This window comes from Chelmon rostratus, chromosome 6 (assembly GCF_017976325.1).
Source record: "Chelmon rostratus isolate fCheRos1 chromosome 6, fCheRos1.pri, whole genome shotgun sequence".
NCBI classification, from domain to species: Eukaryota; Metazoa; Chordata; class Actinopteri; order Chaetodontiformes; family Chaetodontidae; genus Chelmon; species Chelmon rostratus.
The window spans coordinates 18,689,724-18,701,433 of record NC_055663.1 but is presented as its reverse complement, the minus strand read 5'-3'; the positions used below and the strand labels follow the sequence as shown (position 1 = coordinate 18,701,433).

General features: G+C 44.4%; 1 protein-coding gene across 2 annotated transcripts; it reads left to right on the top strand.

Annotated features, from left to right (window-relative positions):
- Positions 1-808: 808 nt before the first annotated feature.
- On the top strand, positions 809-11,619 carry myo5c (myosin VC). 2 transcript variants are annotated; one of them, XM_041938354.1, is made up of 40 exons: positions 809-898; positions 1,281-1,391; positions 1,495-1,666; positions 1,775-1,919; positions 1,989-2,145; positions 2,352-2,495; positions 2,577-2,658; positions 2,794-2,901; positions 2,990-3,096; positions 3,191-3,456; positions 3,555-3,636; positions 3,730-3,870; positions 3,968-4,090; positions 4,198-4,281; positions 4,379-4,510; positions 4,630-4,727; positions 4,814-4,900; positions 4,993-5,104; positions 5,210-5,421; positions 5,516-5,681; positions 6,237-6,383; positions 6,459-6,623; positions 6,718-6,811; positions 6,885-6,948; positions 7,065-7,339; positions 7,418-7,481; positions 7,574-7,654; positions 7,765-7,945; positions 8,048-8,141; positions 8,240-8,303; positions 8,389-8,557; positions 8,635-8,719; positions 8,800-8,898; positions 9,012-9,166; positions 9,440-9,529; positions 9,633-9,783; positions 9,859-10,144; positions 10,222-10,396; positions 10,483-10,563; positions 10,659-11,619. In XM_041938354.1, the coding sequence occupies exons 1-40, from the start codon at positions 872-874 to the stop codon at positions 10,809-10,811; spliced, it is 5,229 nt and encodes a 1,742-aa protein (XP_041794288.1). In that variant the 5' UTR covers positions 809-871; the 3' UTR covers positions 10,812-11,619. The 2 variants fall into 2 exon arrangements, with proteins under 2 accessions (XP_041794288.1, XP_041794290.1); XM_041938356.1 differs by lacking the exons at positions 809-898; positions 1,281-1,391; positions 1,495-1,666; positions 1,775-1,919; positions 1,989-2,145 and adding an exon at positions 2,168-2,232.
- The last annotated feature ends 91 nt before the right edge of the window (positions 11,620-11,710 follow it).

Sequence of the window (11,710 nt, the reverse complement as noted above, 5' to 3'; positions counted from 1 at the left end):
AGCTGCAGCGCGCTCACATTCAGTGAGTTGACTGAGGTCTGTATCCGGCTTCTTTTGTTGTCTCAATCCTTGATCAAACGAGCACACCCACCCAGTCAAGCCGTTGTCACAAGACGAGAGGGCGGAGTCACGCAGCCAAAGTCCGCAGCAGGTGAGCGACAAGTCATCCAGGAAGACACGACACACACCTGGAATATGAGAGATCTCGCCTCCAGAATAAAAGCGTCAGGTTTGTCAATAACAGAACTGGTTTCAAACTTTCCGGCTTGTGACCCCTCAGAACTAAATAATGTTTACTTGTGAATCCACATCACAGGTTCCGGCCATATTGTGAGTTATGAGTAATTAAACTGAAGAATTTCCCTCAATAATTGATTTTTTCCCCCCATTATCTTCTTGTGACCCCTCAGATCTCCTCAGATTTATTTATTTGTAAATGTATTTTGCCCCCCCCATGCTTCTTAGATCTGTATTAATTATTGCAAGAAAATGTATCTGAATATAAGAAGAGTCTCAGAGTCAAGACAGATAGGCACAAGTGTCGTCATGCCGGAAAACAATTATAAAGTAACTAATAAATACACACGTAAGTAATACATATCACTGAAGCTTTTTTAATCTGCCAGACAAATACCTTATATTTAAAGGATAATTTACGTTAAATGTAGACCTACTTCAAAGAAAGATTTTTAATTCAGTGAGTATTATTTTGAAAGTTACGACCAGAAAAGCGATGTAACTTTGCATCGCTTGACTCCGTCATAGTTGTGAGGCACAGGGAGGAAGTTTGTTGGTAACCTGGAAAGTACAGTGATACAGCAGGTGGTAAACAAAACTGACTGAGGAGAAGTTAAAACAATAATGCATAAACATGGCTCTGTCTGAACTGTACACCGAGGTAAGAGAAAAACTCCCTGTTGTTTTTACAATAGAGATAAAAATCCCCTCACGTTGTTTTGCAGAGACATATGGAAACTTTGTCAGGGCTCAGGGAAGTTGCAGGGATGTGCAGGAGGTTGGAACTTAAAGGATTTAAAGTGTAAATGCTCAGCTGTTTACTCTTACTCAACTTTTAAATGTAAATCTTTATGAGTTGTTAATATAGACATGAACTATAATGATTTGGGGTGAAATGCCAAATAAATGAAGGTCCTCCTTGTGTATTAAGTAAATGTTCACACATGGAATAGCCTTGTATTTACACTGTTATATGCTGCAATGACTAAATAGTGAGAACTGATAAATAATTAACTTGTCACTATTGAAATCTTTTCTCTTAGTACAACAGAGTGTGGATACCAGATGCAGAACATGTGTGGAAATCAGCCGAGATAAGGAGAGACTTTCATACTGGGGACGCTGTTCTTGAGCTGTGTCTTGAAGATGGCACAGTAAGTAAAATGTGACCAATAAAACCCTCACATGCAACTGCTGCATGTTTTATGATGGTGAGAAGCAGCTGCTGACTCTTTTACACCACCTGTTACTGTACAGGAGCACCACTACCCTGTGGACCCGTCAAGACCACAACTCCCTCCTCTTCGCAACCCGGACATCTTGGTGGGGGAGAACGACCTCACCGCTCTCAGCTACCTGCATGAGCCCGCAGTCCTGCATAATCTTAAAGTGCGATTTGTGGAGTCCAGAATCATCTATACCTACTGCGGTACTGTCGAGACAAATCTTTGGCAATCAGACTATATCTAAGCACTGAGGTGCAGGTAGTTGGCAGCTTGTGCTCTCGGCTCAGCCTGTGCTGTTTCCTCATTTTCAGGTATTATACTGGTGGCTGTAAATCCGTACAAACAGCTGCATATCTATGGGGATGCAATCATTCACGCCTACTCAGGCCAGAACATGGGAGACATGGACCCTCATATATTTGCAGTGGCAGAGGAGGCTTACAAGCAGATGGCCAGGTAAATCAAAGCTGAAGTAATCATATAAAGTACAATATACAGTCTCATTAAACCTGCTTTTTTTCTCAGAAACCACAAGAACCAGTCTATCATCGTCAGTGGTGAATCTGGAGCCGGTAAAACTGTGTCTGCTCGATACGCTATGAGGTACTTTGCGGTCGTAAGCAAATCTGGAAGTAAGACTCGAGTTGAAGACAAAGTCTTGGCGTCCAATCCAATAACAGAGGTATGATTTGACAGGACCAGGAGCCGCACTCACAAGGCAGCACGTCCCTATTCTCTGCACTGAGCTGGCAAAATGATCCATGTTCCAGTACGGTGGCAATGTTAAACTTATTAGCTGCCATTTTTATACACCCAATGCATTCATTAAAACATGTCGCTATGGTAACTTGAGAAGAGACCAGATTATCTGAGCTGATTTTCTCTCAGGCGATAGGAAATGCAAAGACCACCAGGAATGACAACAGCAGCCGTTTTGGAAAGTACACCGAGATCAGCTTTGACAAGAGGTACCGGATTATTGGAGCAAACATGAGGACCTATCTCTTAGAGAAATCCAGAGTGGTTTTTCAGGTAGTACACAAGCTGAAGATGTCTTTGATATCTTATATTCTAGTATCGGATCCATAATAATGACATTCTTGTTTTATTCAGGCAGACAACGAGCGAAACTATCACATATTCTACCAGATGTGCTCCTGCGCTCACCTGCCAGAGTTTAAGAACCTAAGACTGTGTGAGTGTTTGAACTGAGGGTTTATTCTACAGGTTGTAGTTAAATCTGATTCGTTTAGAGCGGTCTTACAATCATACACACATTTATTGCCTGGTTATTTTATTGTAAGTGCACCTAATTATACTTTCTCTGCAGTGAGTGCAGATAAGTTCCGGTACACCTGCATGGGCGGTGAGATCACCATTGAAGGTGTAGATGACAATAAAGACATGGAGGAGACTCGGCGGACCTTCTCACTGCTTGGTAAAAACCACCTCAGCTGTCAGACTCTAACTGCTTTTAGTGTTTTTACTTCTGTGCCAGTTTGACCTTCCCCCCTCTGCTCCTCCAGGGTTGAAGGAGGACTTCCAGTCAGATGTGTTCAAAGTTTTGGCGGCCGTGCTGCATTTGGGAAATGTGGAAATCAGAAACTCTGGAAGTGACAGATCATCAGTTCCGGTGAGTCTCAACTCTCCGAGCCTTAAATAGCGTTTGTTTAGATCTGAAAACTTGCACCTGGCTTAACGCAAAACTTGATTTGCGCACCTTCCAGCCCAGTGATCCACACCTGCTAGTCTTCTGCGAGTTACTGGGTGTGAGCGCGGACGGGTTGGTGCGTTGGCTGTGCCATCGGAGGATCGTTCTGGTGGCTGAGACGGTGGTGAAGCCGGTGCCCAAAGAGCGGGCAGTAAATGCCAGAGATGCCCTCGCCAAGCAGATCTACGCCCACCTCTTTGACTGTATCATTAACAGGATAAACAGAGCCCTGCAGGTTCCAGCAAAGCAGCACGCGTTCATAGGCGTTCTGGACATTTACGGGTAAAGCAGATGCAGCACTTTTTATCTTCAGCTGCTTCATATTTCAGGTGTCTTTCGCTGCGGTTGTTGATGTGATCCTGATGTCCTTTTGTCCTCAGCTTCGAAACGTTTGACATCAACAGCTTCGAGCAGTTTTGTATCAACTATGCAAATGAGAAGCTTCAACAGCAGTTTAACCTGGTATGCATCGCAGTCGTCCCATCACCGTTGCAGACAACTGCGCACACCCCTTTATCAGCTCACAGGCTTATTCTCTTGTCTTTCTTCAATCAGCATGTGTTCAAGCTGGAGCAAGAGGAGTACATGAGAGAGGACATCCCATGGACGCTGATAGATTTCTATGACAATCAGCCGGTCATCGACCTGATCGAGGCAAAGATGGGGATCCTTGACTTGCTTGATGAAGAGTGTTTGGTAATTGAATGGATGTGAACCTTTACAAATTTTCTCTTCTTCTTTAGATTTGTTTTTGATTGCTTTGCCTCTCGTTCACACATGTCTGTACCTACAGTTTCCCCAGGGGACTGATCAAAGCTGGCTGCAAAAGCTTTTCACCTACCTTGAACCCAGTCCTCTGTTTGAGAAGCCCAGGTTATCAAGTGAGGCGTTTGTGATTCAACACTTTGCAGACAAGGTGCTGCCTGGTGACCCACATTTCCTGTGCTGCGCAAAAATGGCTCCTACTGTTATCAACTATTAATGCTTTTCAAGGGCTGACCGATACCTGTTTTCTATCAACAGGTGGAATATCAGTGCAGAGGATTTCTCGAAAAGAACAGAGACACTCTCTATGAAGAAGTGGTCGACATTATGAGAGACAGTAAGGTAATATCACAGTGGTTCGAAATCAAAACAAAGCCAACCCTTGCAGCCTTGTTTTATCTCATTTTAACACATTGCTCCTGCCTGCAACTGTTATCAGTTTCCGTTTCTGGCCAACTTTTTCCAAGAGGAGGAGCAAAGCACTGCGAACAGTAAAGGCATCAAAGTGAGGCCTGCCAGGCCCGGAGTGAAACCAGCCAATAAACAGCTGAGAACCTCTGTGGGAGATAAGGTGAAAATGTTGACTCACTGGAGATTTGGACTCCTTTAGGTTAATATTCTGCATTTAACAATTAACCGGTTTGTGTTTCGTATTTGATCCTTTCTCATGAACTGTGTGGTTGAATGTAGTTCTGCAGCTCCCTCTCTTTACTGATGGAAACACTCAATGCGACCACCCCTCACTATGTGCGCTGCATTAAGCCCAATGATGAAAAGCTCCAATTTGAGTGAGTACTGATGAAACTGTGTTCGATGTGATATACTCTGTGCTAACTGTTTTTAGCTCTACATGGGTGTTTGCTTGTTTTTTGAGATATGACTCCAGGAGGGTGGTGCAGCAGCTGCGAGCCTGTGGAGTCCTTGAAACTATCCGTATTAGTGCACAGAGCTACCCGTCCAGGTGATCCTCTATTAACAGCTTCCACAAGAGCCAAATTCTAATCTTTTCATCTCTGTATGCTCTGTAGTAGTGACAGGTAATGATGTTTGCAGGTGGACATACATTGAGTTTTACAGCCGATACAGTATCCTAATGTCACATCAGGAGGCCGACCTCAGTGACAAGAAGCAGACCTGCAAGAACGTGCTGCAGAGGTTGATTCAGGTCAGCCGCTGCCTTTGCTTTGCCTTTAGATATAACAGTGTCATACAGTATAATAAGCGTGCTGCATTTTTGTGTATCACTTTGGCCTCGTGGCTTGATCCGTAGGACCCCAACCAGTACAAGTTTGGCCGGACAAAGATCTTCTTCCGAGCTGGTCAGGTAGCTTATCTCGAGAAGCTGCGCCTGGACCGGCTGAGAGGAGCCTGCGTGACCATCCAGAAACACGTCCGCGGGTGGAGCCAGAGGAGGAAGTACCTGCGCATGAGAGAGGCAGCCATCATCCTCCAAGAGTACATCCGCGGAAAGAGGACAGTCCGGTTAGAGGCGTTCACTTGCAGCTTTGTGGTCCCGCTTCCTCTGTCGTATCTGGTCGGCTTCTGACGGGTACCTGCTTTGTTTGTTGACCTGCAGTAAAACAGTGAGCGCTGCAACACTGAAGCTGGCCTGGGCATCAGTGGTGATCCAGAGGCACTGGAGAGGCTACCGCATGAGACAGATCTATCAGGTAGTCCATCTGGCCACTACCACCATCCAGGCCTTCACGCGAGGTTGGATGGCTCGTAAACAGTACAAGAAGGTCTGTAACTGAAGGTTAATTAATTAATCATTCACAACCGTGATTCCAAAAAAGTTGGGATGCTGTTTAAAACATCAATAAAACAGAGTGTGATACGTTGTTAATCCTTTTTGACATATATCTGCTTATTCTGAATTTGATGCCAGCACATTTCAGACAAGTTGGGCCAGGAGCAACAAAAGACTGGGAAAGTTGTGGAACGCTCCAAAAACACCTGTTTGGAACATTTCACAGGTTAACAGGTTGATTGGTAACAGGTGATAGGATCATGATTGGGTATGAAAGGAGCATCCTGGAAAGGTTCAGTCGTTCACAAGCGAGGATGGAGTGAGGTTCACTACTTTGTGAACACATGATTGTATAAAGGATGTTACTACAAGGGGTCAGAAACATTTAGTGTCAGTAAACACAGTTTGTTTGCAAATGATTCTATTCTGTTTTTATTTAGGCTTTACTCAGCATCCCAACTATTTTTGAATCAAGAATGTAATAAGATGAAAATACAGATGTAACCACATGTAATTCATGCCCTGCTGTCTTATTGTTGATGTTCAGATGATGGAGGAGCAGAAAGCCCTGGTTCTGCAGAAGTACGCCAGAGCCTGGCTAGCCCGGCGGCGTTTTCAAACCATGCGTCGGCTGGTGCTTAATGTTCAGCTCTCGTACAGGGTGCAGCAGCTCAGGAAGAAGATTGACGAGCAGGTAAAGACGCTTCCAATGTTTCTCCAGCTGCGGTTTTTCCATGGAGGATGTAACTGAATCCCCGTGTCCTCACAGAACAAAGAGAACCGAGGACTGATGGAAAGACTGACAAGTGTGGCCAACTCCCACTCTCAAACCGTGGACAGGGTTCAGGGTCTGGAGGCACAGCTGGAAAAACTGACCAATCAGAAGATATCTTTGGAGGCAAGAGAGATGAAAATGAAAGAAGATGCTAGTCTGGTCAGTCTTGAAATGCATCCTTAAAATGAAATACATCTGTTTGTGTTTTGACTTCATGAGCCTTTTCAAAAACACATCTTTATTGTTGCTCAAGACGATTGCGGAGCTTCAAAAGGGAACCGATGCACTCAAACTTGAAAAGCAGAACCTGGAAAGAAGGTTTGAAGCTTCCACCAAAGAGGCCAAAGGTAATAGGAGTAAAGATCCCTATGTGTGCTACTCTTACTGTAATTTGTATTGACCGTTTTTAAATTCTTACAGAGAGCTTTGATCAAATAAAGAGGAATCTTCTGGAAGAGAAAGAAAATGAAGCTCGGCTCAGAAAGTGAGTGATGAAAATGTGCGATCTGCCTCATCTTCACTGCAGAACAAATGTTTCTTTCAGCCAAAGCGAACTTTGGCTCAGCTTGCTCGGTTTTCTGATGAGATGGTTCTTGGCAGGATTGCAGAGAACAACATGGAGATACAGATACAGGACCACGAAAAGGAGGTGGAAACTCTGAAGGAGGAGATAAAGAAACTGAAAGAGGAGAGAGTCAGTCTGCAGAGGAAGCTGGAGGAGGGGGGCCAGGTGAACTCTGACCTGCAGGATCAGGTCATCCAGCTCACCAAACATGTCAAGGCCATTCCCGAGCTACGCAGAGACCTCAACAACCTGCAGAATCAGAGGAATAACATGGACCGAAAGATGAAGCAGCAGTCGGAACAAGCCCGAGGTAAAGTCTTTCACTGGGATGCCTTCAGTTCAGTTATGCACAGTATTTAGATGATGATCCCTGAATGTTTTTCTGCAGCTAAAATGAATGATATCACGAGACAGCTTCTTGGTGGTGTTGTTGAAGAGGAGGTTCTTCTCGGGTAATCCAAATATATATACGTTTTTTCCTTATCTCCTTCAGTTGTTCTGTACCTCCTCTGTGCATCTAATCTAACACAGTATTTCTCTGAAGGCTAACTCCAGACAACTCTGAGAAGATTTATGAAGCTGAAGACTTGCTGGAAGCCTTTGATGGCCTACAGAAAGCCACCAGGTCTATTTTTTACCAAGCAACTGCAGTCCACTCACTCACATGTCAGTGTTGTCCAGGTCTGTTCCTGCGTGACAAACCTTTGTTTGACATGTTTCCACCTTTGATGGCAGAATCCTGGAAAACCGTCAGCGGGAGCAGAAGGAGAGCTATGAGACCCAGGTGGAGGGCCTGAAATTGAAAGTGGACCACCTTCAAAATGAGAACAGCAAGCTGCAAAACCTGTTCCAGGAGAAAAGTAACGTCAATGAGAATATTCGCCAAGAGGTGTCCAGGCTCAGCAGTGAGAACTCAGTGTGTTATGGCTTTCTTGATTCCGTATTTCACACCTTGGGGGAGATGAGGTGCAGAACGTCCCTTGATTTGTGCTTTCTCTTTATTTAATGTGATCTGCAGGTCATACCGGAGCTGCAGCTGCAGGTTTCAGAGCTGCAGAGACAAAAACAAGAACTGGAGGCCCATGTGGAAGAGCAGAGCAGAGAGCTAGCAGGTAGATCTGTGTATTTTTGTTCCATCTTTTTCACCGTGAAGCTCTTCTGCAGACCGGTATTTTACTTCTTCTTTTGTGTATTTTTTGTGACCCAATAGAAAAAACTGAGGAGATCACTGACGTTCTTCAGAGGAAGATTACAGAAGAGAGCTCACAGCGCAGGTTCATATATGCAGATTGGGGTCAGTTTCTTGATTAGAGAAGTGTGGCTCATTTCTGAGTCGTGCTGATTTTTGTCGCTTTTTAGGCACTTTGAGGAGAAAGTTGAGGAGCTGGAGGAGTTGAAGAGGGAGCTCCTAGGCCAAATAGAGGAGCTGGAGGAGGAGACCGATCACTTGAAGAGACAGCAACTGATGGAGAGCGAGGCCAAGAGCAAACTGAGACAGGAGACTTCGCGGTTAACTGCTGAGAATATGGTGTGTGTGGCTCAGTAGTGAATGAATGCATGTCTTGTCTGCATGAAAGACGGTAACGAACTCCTCTCCTCTTTCAGGACTTTGAGGAGCAGCTCGACCACAAAGACAGATTAATAAAGAAACTCCAGAATCAAATAAAGAGCCTTGAAGCGTCACAGAAAGGTAGCGCCGTGGCTTCTGCACGTGCATTGTAAAATGAATCAAACCCCTCCGTGTTCGTCACTGTCACGTTTCTCACACAGCGAAGCAAACGCCTGCGCCTGCCATTCCCAAAGACTACCTCGGCATGCTGGAGTACAAGAGAGAGGACGAACCCAGGCTCATTCAAAACATCATTCTGGGTATTCACGCTTAAAACCTCATGTGTGGATTTTGTGAGTTTGACTTTGAAATCATCAGTGTTTGAGCAGAGATGCATAATAACTTGATGAAACCTGCTGTGTTCCACTCACAGACCTGAAGCCCAGAGGTGTGGTGGTCAATATGATCCCGGGTCTGCCCGCTTACATCCTCTTCATGTGCATCCGCCATGCTGACTTCCTGAACGACGAAACCAAACTCAAGTCTATTATGAATGCTATCATTGGTGCTGTCAAGAAGGTCATCACGGTGAGGTTAATTCTCAGTCTGTTAGCCTTTATCTCTGCTGCAGATCGGCTGAATAAATAATGATTATATTCCAAAAGCTATAACTCAGAGCCTTATCTCAGTGTAAGTCGCTAGTGTGTTGGCAGCAGATTACTTTAAGTCCATTATTTCACTTTGGGATATTGATCTGAAAAGCAAGCTGCATAATTAAAATGTCCCATCTCTAAAAAAAAATATCATTGGGTTGCTAAAAATAAATGAAAGCAAAAAGCATCTGACACGTTTTCCTTTCAGAGTCACCACAAAGACTTTGAGTTGCTGTCATTCTGGCTCTCAAACGCGTATCAGCTGCTCAACTGCCTGAAGCAGTACAGCGGGGAGGAGGTCTGTGTTTACTGTGTTTATTGTGGTTTTGTCTGTCCGTACCGTCGTATACAGTAGCAGCAGTATTTTGACATTCCCTTGTTTTGCTTTCTGTTTGCAAAAGGAGTTCATGAAACAAAGTACTCCTCGCCAGAAGAAGAACTGCTTGCAGAACTTTGATTTGTCAGAACACAGACAGATTCTCAGCGACCTGGCCATCCACATCTACCATCAGCTTATCACGGTCATGGAAAAGAGCCTCGCTCCTGCAACTGGTACTACAGCGTCCATCACATTCAGATTTTATAGCGTCGTGAGCAACCTAACATATGTTGCTTTGCCTTTGACAGTACCCGGTATGCTGGAGCACGAGAGTTTGCAGGGGATCTCCAGCATGAAGCCGACGGGCTTCAGGAAGCGCTCCAACAGCACCTACGAGGATTCGGAGACGCACACCATCTCCTCCATCATTCAGCAGCTCAGTGTCTTCCACTCCACCATGAGCCAGCATGGCATGGAGCAGGGCCTCATCAGACAGGCCGTGAAGCAGCTCTTCTTCATAGTGGGTGCGACCACCCTCAACAGCATCATGCTGCGCAAAGATATGTGTTCCTGCAGGAAAGGGATGCAAATCAGGTCTGTGGTCGTTTTTATGAGGTTTTTTTTGTTGCTGTTGTTGCAGACGAAACTTAGTTCATGGCTCCTCTGTTCAGGTGCAACATCAGTTACCTGGAGGAATGGCTGAAGGAGAAGGAGCTGCAAAGCTCTAATGCTATAGACACTTTGAGGCCGTTGTCTCAGGCCGCCTGGTTACTGCAAGTCAACAAGTCCACTGATGACGACGCTAAGGAGATCACTGAAAAATGCACCGAACTCAACCCCGTTCAGGTGCGTTTATTCATGCCACACATTTTTATCTATGTAAAAAAGCAGTTCATACTAATGTGAAACAATACTCGCATTCATATTCGTAGATCGTGAAGATTTTGAACTCCTACACGCCCATTGACGACTTTGAGAAAAGGGTGACATCGTCATTTGTTCGCAAAGTTCAGGTGAGCCGTTTTGCTCGTTTTTACTGTCGCGAAAGGCTTGTTCTCCTGCCATACTTGCACCTCACTGAATATGCCATATCGTCTCCTTGTTGCAGTCATTACTACAAGATCGTGACGGGTCCACACAGCTCATGCTGGACTCAGACTACCGCTTCCAGGTCACGTTTCCTTTCTGCCCATCCTCGCAGGCTCTGGAGCTGCTGCAGGTCCCCAGCAGCCTTCATCTGGGTTTCTTAACTAGGATCTGACACAGCCGGCCTTTGACCTCTCACTACTCATGACTGATTCATAGTCCCATGTGGTCTTTGGCTGCATCCTACCGTACATATAAATATGTAAACAGTGTACACCATATATTTAAAATTCAGGGCTGTGGCCAGGTTGTACAGATGTAATGTCCCTCCAGTGCACCACCTCTAAAAGGGAGTTCTCTAAATGTTTAGATTTGCTTAGATTTTCATATTTCTTCTTCTTCTTCTTTGTAAATTATTAATTAAATATGAATTTTATTACAGCTGCAACCAGTAACTGATTAATCCACTGAAAATTTAGCTTCCCCAGTGTGAGGATTTGCTTTTTTTCTCTCTTGTATGTTATTGTAAACTGAATTTCATTGGATTTTTGACTGTTGGTCAAACAAAACAATCCATCTGGAGGCAGCTGCCCTGTCAGTTTATGTCCCAACATCCAGGCGTAAATGCGGTTTCACAGCCTTCTTTGCACTGGTAGGAATAATAAAAAGTCTGATGGGGCAAAATGAGTCATTTCTTTGTTTTTTATTTCGCTTGCTTGAGAGAAGCCAAATTTAAATATAGCGAGTCTAAAAATACTGAAATATGAGCCACCAGCTGTGTGTGTTTGATTTTAACTGCAGAATATCCATCCAGGTTGTCAAACAAGAACCAATGACCTCAGTGTTAAAATGTGAAGATGAAATACAACAACAGTGTTTTGAATATTCATACCAGATTATACGAAAATATAATATTTTTCTTAAAAATACATTTCTTGTAACAGCTATTAGCTATGGTGCTGTGATTGCATTGAAATAAATGCTCTTATGTGTTAAAAGCGCCAGAGTGCCTTGTGTATTTGCTGTGTTTGTGCATTGCAGACAGAGCATTGTGTTTTCCACGGCGGATTTGAG